A 15,796-nucleotide genomic window follows, 5' to 3' on the forward strand; every position below is an offset into this window, starting at 1 on the left:
GTGCGCGCGTGTGTGTGACTCATCATTGAGTCGAAGGATTCATTATTTAGTTGCAATACTCCTCTTCGCCAAAGGGTGTCGCTGCGTACTGTAAGGTACTGTACTGTTTTTGCTAATACCCGTAGAGGAAGAAGTTTTTAGCTTAAAGATGGCGCTACCCGGTGTTTTACTCATGCGGCTGAGGGGGCTCTGTAGCTTTGGTAAATGCGTTCACGCTGGAGGAAAAGCTTCCTCCAACTGTGGTAAAGATATGCGGTGGTACAGGACAAAAGCTGGAATCTGTCAGGAACCCAGGACATCATCTTTCCATCATAAACAAGGTGAGAGAACAGCGGTAGCTAGCATGTGACAGCGGGGACTCAAGGGCAAACAACAACAACACATAAGAGTTTCATCCCGTTGACATTATTGAAGTTGTGTTATTTTGTACTGTTCAGGAAGCCCGCATCTCCTAAAGGAGTTCCCGGATCCTAAAGTCCTCCTGAATAACACCATTTGTCGCTCATTGGGAGTCAGCGACCCGTCCCAGCTCATCCAGTACAGCTGTGAGGACGAAGCAGGAGTCAAGGTCGGTGCACAACTCAAGTCTGAACCGAGTACCAGTCTGCCTCATATATCTATCTCAGCTGGACAGTGTGTGACGTCATGTGGTTTGTTTCCGTAGAGAGCGACCGTCACATTGTCGTGGCCCTGCAAGATCGAAGAAGAAGCTTTTGCATCTAACAGGACAGATGCAGAGAGATTTGCTGCAGCAGCTGCTTGTCTCAAGTTGAAGGTAAGGGCTTGGAGGGGAGACGCTTGGACTTGTGTCTCTCCAGAACACATCTCTCACTCCCTTCACTCTCCTCCTCCCATCTCTCCCCCTTGTGCAAAAGGAACTGGGCATCATCGGACCGAACAATCAGCCGCGTCGCCGTGGACGAGAAGCCCTTCCTGCTTCGCTTCTGTACGACGCCGAGGACGACCTCCAGAGGGACGACATCCATCTGTCCAGAACTAGAGCGGAGAAAGATAAAGCAGCCCTGTCCCATGTGGAAGGTCTCGCCCAGTCCTCTGAAGCTCTATCCCTCTTTCCACAAGCTAAATCACTGCTGACCAAGGTCATCCAGGTCGCCACGTCAGCCGGTAGAATCAGGGTTAGTAGATCCTGTTGTTATTAATATTATTTAGGCTCTATTTTTAAGCTTTTACAATGCTTTACCAGCATTGTAAAATTGCTTTATCCACCTTCTACCACCAACCCATCGTGTGTGTGTGTGTGTGTGTGTGTGTGTGTGTGTGTGTGTGTGTGTGTGTGTGTGTGTGTGTGTGTGTGTGTGTGTGTGTGTGTGTGTGTGTGTGTGTGTGTGTGTGTGTGTGTGTGTGTGTGTGTGTGTGTGTGTGTGTGTGTGTGTGTGTGTGTGTGTGTGTGTGTGTGTGTGAGAAACACAATCAACTGCTACCGTTTATCTTGACAGGAGCTAATTCAGTACAAAACAACGGGAGGGAAGCGGAAGCAATGTCGCCTCACTCTGCACTGGCCGGAGGAGATGACCTTCAAGGCCACAGGGTCCAACAGGATGGCGGCGGAGAAGAGCGCCGCAGCTCTGGCGTGCATGAAACTTAAAGTGAGGCTTTTCGCTCTGGGAAAACTACAAATCTGCTTCCGTGTTCTGGCTGTTCAGGCTTAAATAATGTACGATGTCCCCTCATTCAGGAGCTGGAGCTGCTGGATGAACACAACCAGCCACTGACTCACGCCAAATACCACCGCGAGCAAGTGAGGCAGGCGGACGAGAGGGAGAGACGCCCCTTCCGGCTGGACGTCCCAGAATTCCTGGAGGAGCGCATGAAGGAGTACCTCGCACAGGTTAGGTCTCGCTTCACTTGAGGGGTATGGACGGCACTCAGAGCGTCATTGTGATGGCGGAACAAATGTCTTTTTAAGTACCCAGTGGCGACAGCAGTACAGAAACTATGGGAGGAGGAAGAGGAGAGAGGACAGCAGATGGTAAACCAGGAGGAGGAGGAGGATGGAGAGGAGGATTTGGTGACGGATGCCATCACGGGCAGGCCGTACCGCCCGCTGTCTGAGCATCAGGCCAGGCAACACGGCGCCTACCTGCAGACGGAATGGGAGCGAGCGGACCCCAGGCTGAGCACGGAGCTCCCCGTCGACGCCCACCGCCAGCGTGTGATCTCGGCAGTGCAGTCGTCCCGGGTGGTCGTGATCGCCGGCGAGACGGGATGCGGCAAAACCACGCGCATCCCCCGCTTCCTGCTGGAGGAGAGCGTGAGGGGAGGCGAGGGGGCCAAGTGCAACGTCCTGGTCACGCAGCCCCGTCGCATCAGCGCCGTGTCGGTGGCCCAACGTGTCGCGCAGGAAATGGGTCCAACTCTGAAACGCCACGTGGGATATCAGGTGGGTTGGGTTTTATATTGCACCAATGTCTTTTGCTGCTGCAGTAACCCGATTCAGCCTTTTGAGGGAGCCATTGCATCCTTTCTGCCTTTTGCTGCTGCAGTAACCCGATTCAGCCTTTTGAGGGAGCCATTGCATCCTTTCTGCCTTTTGTGTTTTCTACATTCAGTAATTGTTTCCTGTGCCTAGGTGAGACTTGAGAGCCGTCCCCCAGAGGACAGTGGAGGAGCCTTGCTTTTCCTCACAGTGGGCGTCCTCCTGCGGAAGCTGCAGAGCAACCCGTCCCTGGAGGGAATCAGCCACGTGGTGGTGGACGAGGTCCACGAGAGAGACATAAACACTGACCTGCTGCTCGCCCTCCTGCGCACCACCTTAAAAGAGAACCCCGACCTCCGCGTCGTGCTCATGAGCGCCACGGGGGACAACCAGAGGCTGGCTCAGTACTTTGGAGGCTGCCCCATCGTGAAGGTGCCCGGGTTCATGCATCCAGTGGAGGTCAGGTACCTGGAGGAGGTGCTAAGGGAGATGGGACGGCGACCTCCAGCCCCAGTTACGGCCAAGACGGACAAGAATGTGAGTTCTTTTGATCTGGTCACTGTGTTCTGTGTACAGGGTTGTTGTCCATCCTGTGTCTCATGAGTTTCTTCTTCTCATCTCAACGCGTCGGTCAAGCAGGGCATAGAGGAAGTGACGCTGGACTTGGATTTGGTGGCAGATTCAATCGAGCACATTGACAGATATGGACAGCCAGGTAACAAATACTTGTCATTTGATATTCCTGGTTTAAATGTTTTACCCGGTGTAATGGCAGCCTCAATCATCTTTTGTCCAACTGTGTGTGTGTGTCCCCCCCCTTGTGCTTTCAGGTGCAATGCTGTGTTTCCTCCCTGGCTGGCAGGACATCAAGGCGGTTCAAGAGAAACTAGCAGCCAAACCCCGGTTTTCCTCGGGCTCCCAGAGGATCCTTCCATGTAAGCCAATGAAGATGGCTTGTCGCAGGATTCCAAATTGTCACAGAGCGTCTTCACTCTCTTCTTTCCCCTCTTCTTTGCCTGTCAGTGCACTCCAGTTTGTCGGTTGCAGACCAGCAGGCAGTGTTCCAGCGCCCCCCAGAGGGCAGCAGGAAGATCGTCCTCGCCACCAACATCGCCGAGACGTCCATCACCATCGATGACATCGTTCACGTGGTGGATGTGGGAACTCACAAAGAGCACAATTATGACGCGCGGACCAAGGTTGGTTTGAAGGAACGGCGGTTGAATTTGTGTGTGCGGTGATGTAAATGAAGAAGAGGGCAGTGATGATGTGGTTTTCCCCAGGTCTCCTGCCTGGACACAGTGTGGATATCCCAGTCCAACGTCACACAAAGAAAAGGCAGAGCAGGGCGATGCCAGCCAGGACAGGCCTACCATTTGTTCCCACGGAAACAGCTGGAATCCATGAGTCCCTTCCCCATTCCGGAGATCCTACGGACTCCACTGGAGAGTTTAGTCGTCCAGGCTAAAATCCACAGTCCGAACTGCAAAGTACTAAGAGTGTTTATTTATTAAACTTCCTCTTTCTTTTTGAAACTGTCTATCATAAGTACTGACGGCCCTCGTCTTGTTTTTTGTGTGGAGGCTGTAGATTTCCTATCCCAAGTGTTGGACAGTCCAGAACAGAAAGCTGTGAGAGATGCAGTGCGCAACCTGCAAGACATCGGTGAGTGACGGCGTCTTATGTTCTGTACGGCGTGACGGCGCTGTGGTTGCCTTTATTTTACTTTCATGTGGTTTGTTCAATCATTAATTATTTGCGTCCCCTATTTGCAGGAGTTTTGGACAAAACGGAAACCCTGACACCGTTAGGAAAGCGTGTGGCGTGTATGTCATGCGACCCACGTCTGGGCAAAGTGATGGTGCTGGGGTCCATATTCAGATGTGCTCTGCCCATGCTGTCTGTCGCCGCCTGTCTGACCAGAGATCCCTTCTACAACAGCATGCAGAACCGAGCCCTCGTCAGGAAGGTCTTTGATCCGCTTTGTATTGGAATAAAGCCAATCTGAATTCAGCGCATGGAGGTGATCATAGTGTAAATGTTTTAAATTCTCTCTTTCTGTGATCTGCTCATCCAGGCTAAAGAAGCTCTGAGCGGTTCCAGCTACAGTGACTACTTGGTCTTTAGCCGGGCTGTGTTGGGCTGGAGGAAAGTCCAGCAGGAGAGACACAGAGGGGACAGACAAGACTATTTGGAGCAATACATGCTGTCTGGGGCCAGCCTTCGATTCATCAATGGTTTGGATTATTTTCACCTTCGCCTGTCTTCTTCAAGTCATTTGGACTTAAAAAATGCAGTAATTATCCCATCCTTTCTTTTGCTATACTTGTTAATTTGTAACACAAAGCGACGCTCATTTTGTGCCGCAGGTCTCGTCTCTCAGTTCAGCGAGAATCTGAAAGACGCAGAGCTGGTGTCTCGGGCCAGCGAGTGCCAGCATCAGGCGTCTCTCTGCAACGAGCACAGCAACCAGGACGAACTGCTCAAAGCCGTGCTGCTGGCTGGACTCTACCCCAACCTCATCCAGGTACACAGCAACTACAAACAGTCTCTGTCCCATCAAGGGTTAAAGCCAGGGAAATCCCATGGAAAGAAGTCCATTATAGTCCAAATATCACATGTATAATATGTCCCCTTTTCATCAAAAGTATCTGCCAAATGAATCATTTAAAAGGTGGATGTTTGTGTTTTATAAAACGTCCCGAAAGTGTTTTTATAACAGAATGTTTTTAATGCAGGCAAAGAAAGGCACGGTGACCAAAGGAGGGCGCTTCCGTCCCAACGAAATGCGTTATAACACACCCAGCGGGCCCGTGCTGCTTCACCGCTCCTCAGTGAACAGGTCTGAGCCAGCCCCAACAACTCAATCGCACTCAGTCGGCATGGCGGTGTGCATGTTAACCGAGTTCACGCCCTCCTTCTTTTTCTTCCGCCGTAGAGACAAAAACCTGCTGCCGAGCCGCTGGATGACCTTCTTCGGCGCGGTCAAGTCCAATGGAAGCGTCTTCATCAGGGACTCCTCAGCTGCCCACCCGCTCGCCCTGCTGCTGTTCACAGATTGCAATATTACAGAGAAAGGTGGGAAACTATGCACTTAAACCTGTGGGGCCGACTAGGATCTGAATATATAGAATATGTTTAAAGAATTACATTTGTCTTATGTGCTAATATTGTATGTTTGGCTCTGTGCCACTTAACGGCACGATAAACTTTGTATTGTGCTTAAACTGTGACGATTCAATGTATAGCTTGGACTTCAACTTTCAAAAATATCATCACATTTAGTTCCTCAGATTTTTCTATTCCCTTTCCTTCTCTGAATTCTCCCTCTGCTGCTTCCTTCCCCCTCAGTGGTGGGAGACAGAGTGCAGGTGGCGTTCTCCGGTCACTCGCTGGTGCGCTGCGAGATGCCGGTGAAGACGTGGGAGCTGCTGTGGGAGTTCCGCAACTCGGTCCAGATCATGCTGTACCGCCACCTCAACAGTCTCCGCAGCACGGCGCAGAGCTCGCTTCAAGACGGCAAGATGATCTCTTTGCTCGTGGAGCTGCTCAACAACACGGACTCCACCCCTCAGAAGCAAAACGGTCTGGACAGCGAGGTGGACTGACCATACTCAGACTGCGGAGGAGGAGGAGGAGTCCGTCCCTGGTTGCACTTTATCCACCTTTTGGTCAGCGGAACCAATGAGGACTGTAGTTGTGTTACTGTGTATCTAACTCAATTCTAGGAACAAACAAGCTTGCAGTTACCTATACATTGAGTAAATAAGACTTTAATTTAATTTTGTAATCATTGTTCCAAGGGTAAACACGCAAAGGGTTTATTGTAAACTTAAGATGCAAGATCCATTTGTTTGGATTATGGACATGGTTATGCTTTATGAGAAGCAAATGTACTCTGTAAAAGAGTATAAACGTGAAAGATAACTCGGATCAAGGACCATTAAACAGACGCTATGCTCTGATTTATGTTGTGACTTATTTATTTTGATATTCACATCAACATGAGTTAATTGTTTGATCTTTTCTGAATTACAAGGAGAGAAAGATAGCTTTTTTTATTTTTATTGGTTTAATAATATTCTTTCATAAACTTGGTGTGAAAGCTGGAAATGCGTCTCAGTACTTCCTCCATTGTGTCCACAGAGGTCATAATGCATATTCTGAAAAGAGAATACAGTGTTAAGGACCCAAGGTACGATATTTGCAGATGATAGTGAAACAGACAGACAGACAAACTACATATGGCTTTATACCGGATATGGTTGGTCCCCTCCTGTCCAAACTCACAACCAGGACTGGCACACAGCCCAACCTCCTCCAGCATTCTCACGCAGTAGAAATAATCAGGGTGGAGTCCTTCCTCCTAAAATATCCGAAAGACAAATAAAAGTCTGAATATTTAATGTTAGTGTTTTCCGATAAGGCTCTGTCTGGTTCTATTTAGATGACCTCTGCTTTTTGAATGGCTGCAGGTGGTAGATGCAGTCTGGGGAACGCAAACGCTCCTCCTTGCACTGGTTGGCAGCTCATCCCGGGCAGGCTGTTGAGAACCTCATGGATCCTCTTCACATTTTGAACTAGAGTGGCCTTGATGTGTTGTGACTCCTGCAGAAGAACAAACTTAACTTACCAGATGCTTTGAAATAATCTAATTGTGACCATTTTAGTTTCTTCAGTTAAAACATACACAAGTTGTCACTAAATCTGACCTCACCTCATTACAAAGCGGGTATGAAGGATCCCCTGGTTGTGGGGGGTCCACCATCAGATCCATGGCAATCTGACCTGGCACAGATGCGCAGCTGTCTTTGGAGAATAGGTTGTAGGTGTAATTTTTAACAGAGGCCTCCTGATTTACCAGCTCCACATATCCACCACGCAGGCCGCACCTGGTAAGAGAGGCACATCTTTATCTTCATGATATTTGATCTTGTCACAGTGAGGATCGCCAATGACCTTTCGAAGATACTTCTGAGGCCGGGAACTCACTCTCCCATGATGCCTTTGGATGCGGAGTGGAAGGAAGCCAGCTCCACTGTATCTGAAAATGGAGGTCCCATCTCTGCCAAAACCTGCTTGTAAGAGACAAACTTGGTCCCTTCCTCATGAACGCATTCTTGGTATACCTGTGACCAGCAAGAATAATGGAAGGAAACATAAATCTGAGCGTTTATTTTCACATATGCAGGCAAATACTGGCTTTTGAAGACATCTACCTCATCTGCCAGGATAAAAAGCCTCTTCTCTGAAGCGAACCGGATGACCCCTTCTACTGATTTTCTGCTCTGAACATTACCTATAACAGTAACAGTGTGGGATTACAACATGATTCAGTACAACATGATACTTCCTCAGCAGAAATTTACCCACCTGTGGGATTTCCAGGGTTGATGACATACAGAGCAACTGGCTTACAGACTCCCTTCACAGACTCTAGCGCTCTGTGTAGCTCCTCTATCTGGAGCTCCCAGCCGTGCTCCTCTTTTAGGTAGTATGGTACAATGTCTGCTCCTAGTTGTGACATGCCAATAAGAGCAGTAGAGAAGGATGGCACTGAAGCTAGCACCCCCATTTTGGGTGAACTCTGCCTGTCTACCAAGAGGCTGACAATGTTCTAAAAGGAAAAAGATTGTGGGTCAATAACTTAACATTTTAAAGATGGTGATGACGACAAAGACCAAACTGAGTCGTACCAGGAGCGACCACATAGAGCCTGAGGTGATGTATATATTTTCAGGGTAAGATGGAACCCCACCATCTCGTCTCGAAATGAATTCAGCGATTTTGCATTTTATTAGCGGTATACCCCCTGCAGCAGTGTAAGAACCTACCAAAACACACAGATAAGCACAGTAGCAGACTGCAGATACAGATACAACCACAAAGGGGAACAATATCAAAATGATCATTTATAGACACATACAGAGACAGACTTACCTAGACTTCCTCCTACACAGACTGAAAGTAGCTTCTGAGCCCTCTGTCTGACATCCACTGGCAGTTTGTCACCGTTGATGAGAGGAGGGTAGAGACATGCGGCAAGAACCTGCGTAGACAGAGAAGAGTCAAACATTAAAAGATGCAGCACATGCTGTGCAATACAACATTACATATAGTGTATGTTTTTTATAGTGTGCAGTCTTTGATTACCTGTCGGACAAATGTCAAAGGCTTCACACCTCCCTTTTGTGGGTCACCCCAGGAGACATTGACCACTTTTTTGTATGGCTTTCTCACTCCCTACAAAATAGACAGATCAGTGCAGAAAATAATCATAAATTAGTTCAGAAAGCTGACTGCTATCATACATATTCACATCTATGTCAGTATCTTATATTTGGCACCTGTTTCAGCTCTTTCTCGATCTGTTCCACTCTGCTTGCCAGCAAGTCTATTATCCTCATGCTCCTCACAGTTATACGAGTATCCTGCAGGACGGACATCTCTGCGATTCCTCCTCACCCTCTCGTCAGACGAGCCGTTCTACCAAAGTGTATTTAAGCAGATCAAAGTGCATGCTTTTGCTTCAGCTTAGTTAAAGATAAACAGAACACAGAACACAGTCCCAGCTTTTATCTATAGTTTCAAGCCTCATATTAACAGCCTCAACACCTCCTCTCTGTGCCCTGTTACCCTGTTACTGTTTGTTAGTGTCAGCATCAACCAGCTCACAACCTATAACTCATTCTCATAATAAAGTTTAGAGATGTGTGACCTCTTCACTTGCTGTATGCTGTGAAATGTATCTGTGTGGTTGAACAATGATAAGAGAAAACTTGGTCAGCAGTCAGTTTGGTGTCAACACACAAACTCTTGTTACATAAAAGTTCACGTTCAAGTTCAAGTTCAAGAGTTTATTGTCTACTAAGCAGTAACTAAATATATTGACATATTGACATTTCTTCACTGAGTAAAAAATGTATTCTAAGCCTTACAGTTTAAAGAATTCCCCCTCACAGAATAGCATACAATATACTAACCAATGTTGATGATGGATTTATGATAATGATGAGGAGGAAAATGAAAAGTTACATCTCTTAAAGATAATCAAACAAATGTATGAAAATCTGCTGCCTTGAAAGTCATTAGTAGTAACTTATTTATTCAATTACAGAATGCAGATATTACAATAAAATAATAACTAAATAAAAATATTATAATTAAATTTTGCGTGTCTTGAGGTCCAGGTCTCGGTTGTTGTCGTCCCTGTTTCCAGACGGAGACAAATTAAAGACGTACTCTTCTGCTTCCTGTTTTGTTTTCTCGGTAACGCAACAGAAATGGAGTATGCTGAGCGAGGAGACAAACACCGCCTGGCCGTGAAGCAACGCTCTCTCTCCGCACAGCGCCGGGGCTTGTAAGCCTACACGGAAGCTTCCGAGCCGTGGGGGCTTTTAGATATCCGAAACAATGGCGCTGAGTTCGGGTGCCTGGGCTCCCCCTGCCCCGGTGACCGCCTCGTCCCAGCAGGCTGCGTGCGGCGGGCCTGCGCCGACGGCTTGCTGCAGTACCGTGTTGATGTCGGTGCGGGTGTCGGTGTGTCACTCCGGGATCCGACCCCTGTGCCTCCCCGGGGCCGGCAGCGAGGCTCTGCGGCTGCAGCTCAGCATGGACCCGAGCAGGGCCGGAGAGTTCCGCCTGGCGTTGAGAGACACCAGCGGGAGCCGCAGTGTGGTGAGACTCCACTGTGAAAACTATTTGCGTGTTTGTTTTCATCCGCACAGCCATTGCTGCCGCTTTAATGCGTGTGTGACCAGCCTCCTAATCGAGACATACGTGTTAACACCTGGCATGGGGCTCACATAAGCGGGATTTAGAGGCGCAGTCACCGCAGATGACCAAAGCTTCCACTGTAGCACCTGCAGACCCACCAATCTGCTCCCCTGAACCCATTCAAACACAACATTTCCTTATTATGCACCACTCGCTGGGAGTTATAGGTGCTTATATATGGACTAACACGCATTTATATCGTCTAATTTCCATAACTAAAGGCTCATATGATGTCATGATGTGCGGAAGAGCAGAAACAAGATGGAAAAACGGGTGTTTAGATGTCACCTTGGTCTCTTTGAGCACTCATGATGGACTTTTGCTACATTTTATAGTTTATTTGCAAAATGTAGAATGTTGTAAATAATCAATAGATTTTACTTGAATGATTAATTAGAGCCAATCAATGTTACAAGGTAGAGGAAATGAAGTAGCAAATGAGTGATATAGTAGAGGACAAAGAAAGTGAAAGTGAATCTACACACATATAGTTGTCTGCTGTTTGAAGGTGAACATGCTGCTTCCTGTCATTGAGAGTAGATAAGCAGAGTCCATTTATTGTTTTTGAATTCCTTCCTTCCTCGTAGTGTGTGTGTGTGACGAGCCAGACAGGGGAGGAAGAGGACACCTAAAACTAACCTGAGCTCTTGTGTTTGCCTCGAGAGTGTGTGATGTCATACACAGGGCACACACACTGGTGGATATTTGGGTCTGAAATCCTGTTACTGATGGCTAACAACCACAGTCAAATCTCAATGAATTATAATAATAATAGATTTTTGTTTTTCACCTATTATGTCACTGCTTTTTAAACATTAGAGAGAGTTTCATCAGAGGCCCATAATGGTTAACCCTCTGCCTTAAGAAACACCTAACAGATTAATTAATTACAGATGTTTACCCTGCAATGCTTCGGTGACTTGTTTGTGTTGTGTCAGTGGTTCTCAAACTTTTTCTTTCGCTGGTGTTTTCGGACGGTGGTCCCGGTGCGCGAGACCGGAAATATTCTAAAAGCAAAAACGTGTTGTCCGTGACGTTCCCGGCGCTCGCGTGCGCAAAAAACAAACAAACGGTGTCGGGTTTAATATCGTGTCCCCGGCAAGTGTAGAGACAGAAAAAGTTTGAGAACCACTGAATTAATCTAACCCCCCCAATACACACACACTCTGGAGTTGGCACCGGCATCGGCACTGGTGCACTTGTTGGTGCCGGAACGTCCCATTACCGGCACGCTTGCCGGTGAAAATCACAGTAGGACCCCTGAGACGATATAAAACAATACGGGACTGCTGATCGGTCTGACGGGGGGGGGCGCTCTGGATGCTCATTCTCCTGCAGCGACAGTATCGCCTCATTCATTTTTCCGGAACGGTACTTATTCATATCGCTCTTTTTCCTGTCCCTGGAGTAGCTCTGCGCCCCCCCTAGGGGTCGCGCCCTCCACTTTGAGAACCACTGTGTTAAGTTGTGTGTGTGTGTGTGTGTCAGTGCTCCGGGCCCCAGCAGTGAGCTTCTCTACCTCTGAGGTGGCAGCGTGTGAGGTTCTGTTGAGTTAAAACCCATCTAGAGTATCTGTGACCGCAGGCCTCTCGCTCCTATGGTCTGACTTCCTCCTCAGTGTGTGTGTTGTGTGTTCATGACGGCTCAGTGAACAGGCTGATGGGATGCATTGGAGTTTAGTGGCATCAGGGTGAAATATTTGGTATTTAATGATTTAAACTGGAGTCTACAGCATCGACCAGTAAGAACCAACAGCTACTTACTCATGTTTTTAATTTATGCTGTATATTATATTAATCTCATCTCACAATATCTTCAAAAATGGCCAAACATCCAACTTGAAGCCAATGTGGGCCGATCACAGCATTGAGTCTGTGTCACGTATTGTCAGTAAGAGTTCTATCCCAGCAGAACCTCGGCCGCCACGACCTTTGACCTCTGCATCAGCCGAGCTTGCAGAACGACTTCCCCCTCCTCCTCGGTGTGGTTCATGTCTCCGTTTTGTCTCAACTGTCTCTTCATGTCAGCTCCGTCCCCCCCCCCGCTGCCCCCCCTTCTTGCTCCAGCACGTGGTTTGTTGTCAGACTTAACGTCTCGCCCCAGAGGTAAACACGCCCCCGGCTCGGCATTGACCTTGTATACCGCTCCGCCCGTCTCGCCCACGTCCCGTTTGTCGAGTTCACTCTGGGATCTCTTTGACAGGCTGGAGACGTTTTCATCCCCGTAACAATTCCACCTCTGACAGCTTCTCTTCTTTCCCACCGATAGAGACGCCGCCTCTCGTGCGATGAAAGCGGCTTTCATCCTTCCGTCTTTTTCAGGTCACCGCTCTGAGCAGGAAGAGTTTCTAATCGCGGCATAGCTGTCACTCGCTGTAACGCTGTTTCATCTACATGTCAGACATTAGGATCTTGCTTGGGTGAAGATGCTTTTATGTGCTGAAATAGATTGTTAGTCATTTGTGGGAAATGATCTTTGACAGCGTTTCACAGGAATCTCTCTCTTCCTGCCCTCAACTGACTGCTGGGCAAAACTATTAATATGTGGAGTGACAGCAATCTTTGCCTCTTGCCTTCTTCTCTCTCTCTCTCTGTCTCTCTCTCTCTGCCTCTCTCTCTTTCTCTTTCTCCCGATAGTTCATTGCCGAGTTTGACCTGCGCTCAGTGCAGTACGAGGTCAAGTCGCCGCGCTGTCACGAGATGCGCCTGGCCGCCCCACCCCACGACTGCATCCGCTTCAACTTCCGGTGCGACCGCGAGGCCGAGGAGTGGGCCACGGTGGTGATGTCGTCGCTGAGGGAGGCGCACCGGGGTCAGTCTTCTTCTTCTTCTTCTTTCTCCCAGTCATGCAGCAGCCTCAGATGATAATAAACGAGTTAAATTGTGTGACTTGGTCGTGAGCAGTATGTGTTGTTTACCTTTATACCTAAATTGGAGTGAACTTTGTAACCGCCAATAGGAAAAACTTGTTTTTAGTGAGTGCTGCCCCCTTCAGGCCACACAGGGTTACATCCTCATCTGCATAGTGTAAGAATATTTAGTTGCCGATTCAGTTTGTGTTGCAATTTTTAAAGTGCTCCTTAGAAAAGTGAATTGAAGAAAAGTGACGTTTAGAAAGTTTTGACATCTTTTTCCTCCCACAGTTGCAAACATTAACCCGTGCGAATCAGAAGAGAGGCAGAGTCACGCAACGACGACGGCAGCATCGGCTGCTGTGACGCAGCAGTGGAGCTCCGCCTCTTTGCCGCTCACAGGTGCGTCTCCTCGTGTCTCCCCTCACGCTTTAGCCCCTCCCTCTTGTCAGAACGTGCGCCCAACAACACCCCCCGCTGTCGCCCCTTTCATTCCAGAGGAACTGTGTTTGGAGCTCGCCAGGGCCATCGAAGCGGGCGACACCCAAGCCGCCTCGCAGCACGCCGTGTCCCTGGCGCGGCAGAAAGCGACGCTGACGATCCAGCTGTCAGAGAAGAACTACGCACAGGGAGAGATTAGGTGAGGATGGATGATGATGATGGGTTAAGTCTTTGCCGTTGAGGTCCATAGAATTGCAGCTCATGGTGCCATATTTGTCTCTTAGTTTATCCGTCGTTGTGGAAGATGTTTCCTCATCCTGTTGCGTCACAGTGAAAGTCTTCCCCTACATGACAGTGGCGGCGCTCAAGCAACAGGTTAGAAAGCCGAATCTGTGAATTTCAGGCAGGTGTTGCTTTTTTCCCGATGCGACCTGACGTCCCCCCCTCCCCTCAGGTTTTCCTCGAGTACGGCTTCCACCCCCGCGTGCAGCGCTGGGTGATCGGCCAGTGCCTGTGCACCGAGCCGAGGTCGCTGGCCTCCTACGGCGTGCAGAAGGACGGGGACACGGCGTACCTCTACCTGATCTCCTCCCGTCAGGGCCGCATCACGCACCAGCTGTTCCAGCAGGACCTGGAGAGCGCCCTGGCCCCGCCGCTGAGCAACGGCCCCACTTCCCAAGACTGGAGGGGCTACAGCACCCTGCCGTCTCGGTTACCACACAACGGCCAGGGTGAGTGTCCCCCCCCATGCACACACACACACGCGCACACACGCACACACGCACACACACACACACACACACACACACACACACACACACACACACACACACACACACACACACACACACACACACACACACACAAGCACATGCACCCTGGCCCTGTTACATGCTGCTGACTCTTACTTCCTGTTGTGTTCGGCTGTAGGAGGCTCAGGTGGAGGCGGGGACAGAGCAGCTGACATTAAAGACGCCCTCGACCTGGAGACTCTGCAGCTCAACGACAAAACCAACAAAACTAGTAAAAAACAAGTAAGTGTGTCATTTGTTGTTGTTGTTTAAGAATGACACAATAGTGTGGATCCAGAGTTCTGGATGACATCAGTGTGTGTTAGTTCCATGATCTGGTAGGTACAGTTTTTACAGGATGACACAATACCGCCGTCCTTGCAGATACGGATGGCATCATAGGATGTGGAGGGAGGAAAAGAGCAAAAGGAACAAAACCCCCCACCCCAACAGTCACACAACCCCACATTCACACAACCTTTATTGTGTAAATAAAGAAACAGTTTGGTGTTCATGTTGGTTATGTTCCTGGTTCTCTTCCTCACAAACATCACCAGACATGAAACAATCCCATTTCCCAGTCCCTTTAAATCTGCATTACCTCACTTCCTGTCTGCAGAGCGAGTGGGCGTGTCCCTCGTGCACTTTCATCAACAAGCCCACCCGGCCTAGCTGCGAGATCTGCGCCACGGCCCGGCCGGACACGCACAGGCAAAGCTGCATCCAGCAGGTATTGCACGCCGCCTAGCAACCAACGGTACACACAGCACCACTGTTGACCTTCTCACACACCACCCGGCCCCCTTCTGTTGTTCCCTCACAAAGGAGAAAGGACGGCGGGAGGATCGCGGAGAGCCCGGTGTGAGCGGCAGCAGCAGCTGACTGCGCGGCGTCGCCTCGGGTCGCCCTTTTTTCCCCACAACACTTGGTCACACACAACCAACGCATAAGCACGCGCAGGATGAGGATGCAAGTCCCGGAAGGTGGAACACACACTTCACCGAAAAACACACATTGAAAGACTTGAGAAGTGCACCGAGGCTGGAGAAGCGGAGGCACCGTAGCATGACTGAGAGCCGAACCGGTCGAGGCTCCGTGGCTCCAATCAGAGCTTCAGCTTCGACTGTAACAAATGGACATGACGACATGACCATGGGACAGTTACATATGCATCCGGCCAGACCTTATTTATTTCAAGGGGTGTGTATGTTGCAAACACAGACCAGCCCGATATTTATTTAGGGGAGAAACTGCAATTGAATGCAAAGAAAGGTGTACATGTGTGCAGTTGAAGATGAGAGAATGTCATCGTTTTAGATTGCAGCTGTGGAGCGAGAGGGAAGGTCAAAGTCCTGTCTGTGCCAAAATAAACTTTTGAAATGACAAAAAAAAGAAGCCACGGCTGGGGAGGGGAACGACGCTGCGTTTATAGGCTGGTCAAGTGCTTTTATTTTTTTAATAACATTGTATTAAGTGTTTTGTTTATAACAAGATGCATCG

General features: G+C 49.0%; 3 protein-coding genes across 3 annotated transcripts; 2 read left to right on the top strand and 1 right to left on the bottom strand.

Moving 5' to 3' along the window:
* The first annotated feature begins 1 nt into the window (after window position 1).
* Window positions 2-6,402, top strand: dhx30 (DEAH (Asp-Glu-Ala-His) box helicase 30). The gene is made up of 19 exons (XM_076144926.1): window positions 2-320; window positions 438-568; window positions 665-775; window positions 876-1,136; window positions 1,458-1,607; window positions 1,697-1,849; window positions 1,928-2,401; window positions 2,591-2,974; window positions 3,077-3,152; window positions 3,268-3,372; window positions 3,461-3,636; window positions 3,721-3,927; window positions 4,021-4,102; window positions 4,213-4,406; window positions 4,515-4,674; window positions 4,807-4,964; window positions 5,176-5,279; window positions 5,376-5,515; window positions 5,789-6,402. The coding sequence occupies exons 1-19, from the start codon at window positions 149-151 to the stop codon at window positions 6,043-6,045; spliced, it is 3,495 nt and encodes a 1,164-aa protein (XP_076001041.1). The 5' UTR covers window positions 2-148; the 3' UTR covers window positions 6,046-6,402.
* Window positions 6,403-6,404: 2 nt separating this feature from the next.
* Window positions 6,405-8,945, bottom strand: LOC142994197 (alanine aminotransferase 2). The gene is made up of 11 exons (XM_076144929.1): window positions 8,785-8,945; window positions 8,591-8,680; window positions 8,378-8,486; window positions 8,134-8,267; window positions 7,811-8,054; window positions 7,657-7,736; window positions 7,430-7,566; window positions 7,155-7,329; window positions 6,890-7,045; window positions 6,694-6,803; window positions 6,405-6,600 (listed from the first exon to the last, which is right to left on the bottom strand). Exons 1-11 carry the CDS (start codon window positions 8,881-8,883, stop codon window positions 6,510-6,512), a joined length of 1,425 nt encoding a protein of 474 aa, XP_076001044.1. The 5' UTR covers window positions 8,884-8,945; the 3' UTR covers window positions 6,405-6,509.
* Window positions 8,946-9,698: 753 nt separating this feature from the next.
* Window positions 9,699-15,420, top strand: sharpin (SHANK-associated RH domain interacting protein). The gene is made up of 9 exons (XM_076144699.1): window positions 9,699-10,114; window positions 12,850-13,024; window positions 13,356-13,466; window positions 13,563-13,704; window positions 13,790-13,880; window positions 13,960-14,236; window positions 14,436-14,539; window positions 14,916-15,026; window positions 15,122-15,420. The coding sequence occupies exons 1-9, from the start codon at window positions 9,851-9,853 to the stop codon at window positions 15,176-15,178; spliced, it is 1,332 nt and encodes a 443-aa protein (XP_076000814.1). The 5' UTR covers window positions 9,699-9,850; the 3' UTR covers window positions 15,179-15,420.
* Window positions 15,421-15,796: the final 376 nt, after the last annotated feature.

Source organism: Genypterus blacodes, unplaced genomic scaffold, assembly GCF_046128005.1.
Source record: "Genypterus blacodes isolate CSIRO-AG114 ecotype Tasmania unplaced genomic scaffold, CSIRO-AGI_Gbla_v1 ptg000029l_1, whole genome shotgun sequence".
NCBI classification, from domain to species: Eukaryota; Metazoa; Chordata; class Actinopteri; order Ophidiiformes; family Ophidiidae; genus Genypterus; species Genypterus blacodes.

Bases quoted from the DNA above. Each gene is read 5' to 3' on its own strand.
- dhx30 (XM_076144926.1), top strand. From the start codon at position 149: ATGGCGCTACCCGGTGTTTTACTCATGCGGCTGAGGGGGCTCTGTAGC. The intron at 1,608-1,696 runs GTGAGGCTTTTC...CCCCTCATTCAG, and splicing joins TGGCGTGCATGAAACTTAAA to GAGCTGGAGCTGCTGGATGA. The intron at 4,103-4,212 runs GTGAGTGACGGC...CCCTATTTGCAG, and splicing joins GCGCAACCTGCAAGACATCG to GAGTTTTGGACAAAACGGAA.
- LOC142994197 (XM_076144929.1), bottom strand. From the start codon at position 8,883: ATGTCCGTCCTGCAGGATACTCGTATAACTGTGAGGAGCATGAGGATA. The intron at 8,487-8,590 runs GTAATCAAAGAC...CTGTCTACGCAG, and splicing joins CTTTGACATTTGTCCGACAG to GTTCTTGCCGCATGTCTCTA. The intron at 8,268-8,377 runs GTAAGTCTGTCT...GTGTTTTGGTAG, and splicing joins CTGTGTAGGAGGAAGTCTAG to GTTCTTACACTGCTGCAGGG.
- sharpin (XM_076144699.1), top strand. From the start codon at position 9,851: ATGGCGCTGAGTTCGGGTGCCTGGGCTCCCCCTGCCCCGGTGACCGCC. The intron at 13,467-13,562 runs GTGCGTCTCCTC...CTTTCATTCCAG, and splicing joins CGCCTCTTTGCCGCTCACAG to AGGAACTGTGTTTGGAGCTC. The intron at 14,237-14,435 runs GTGAGTGTCCCC...GTTCGGCTGTAG, and splicing joins GTTACCACACAACGGCCAGG to GAGGCTCAGGTGGAGGCGGG.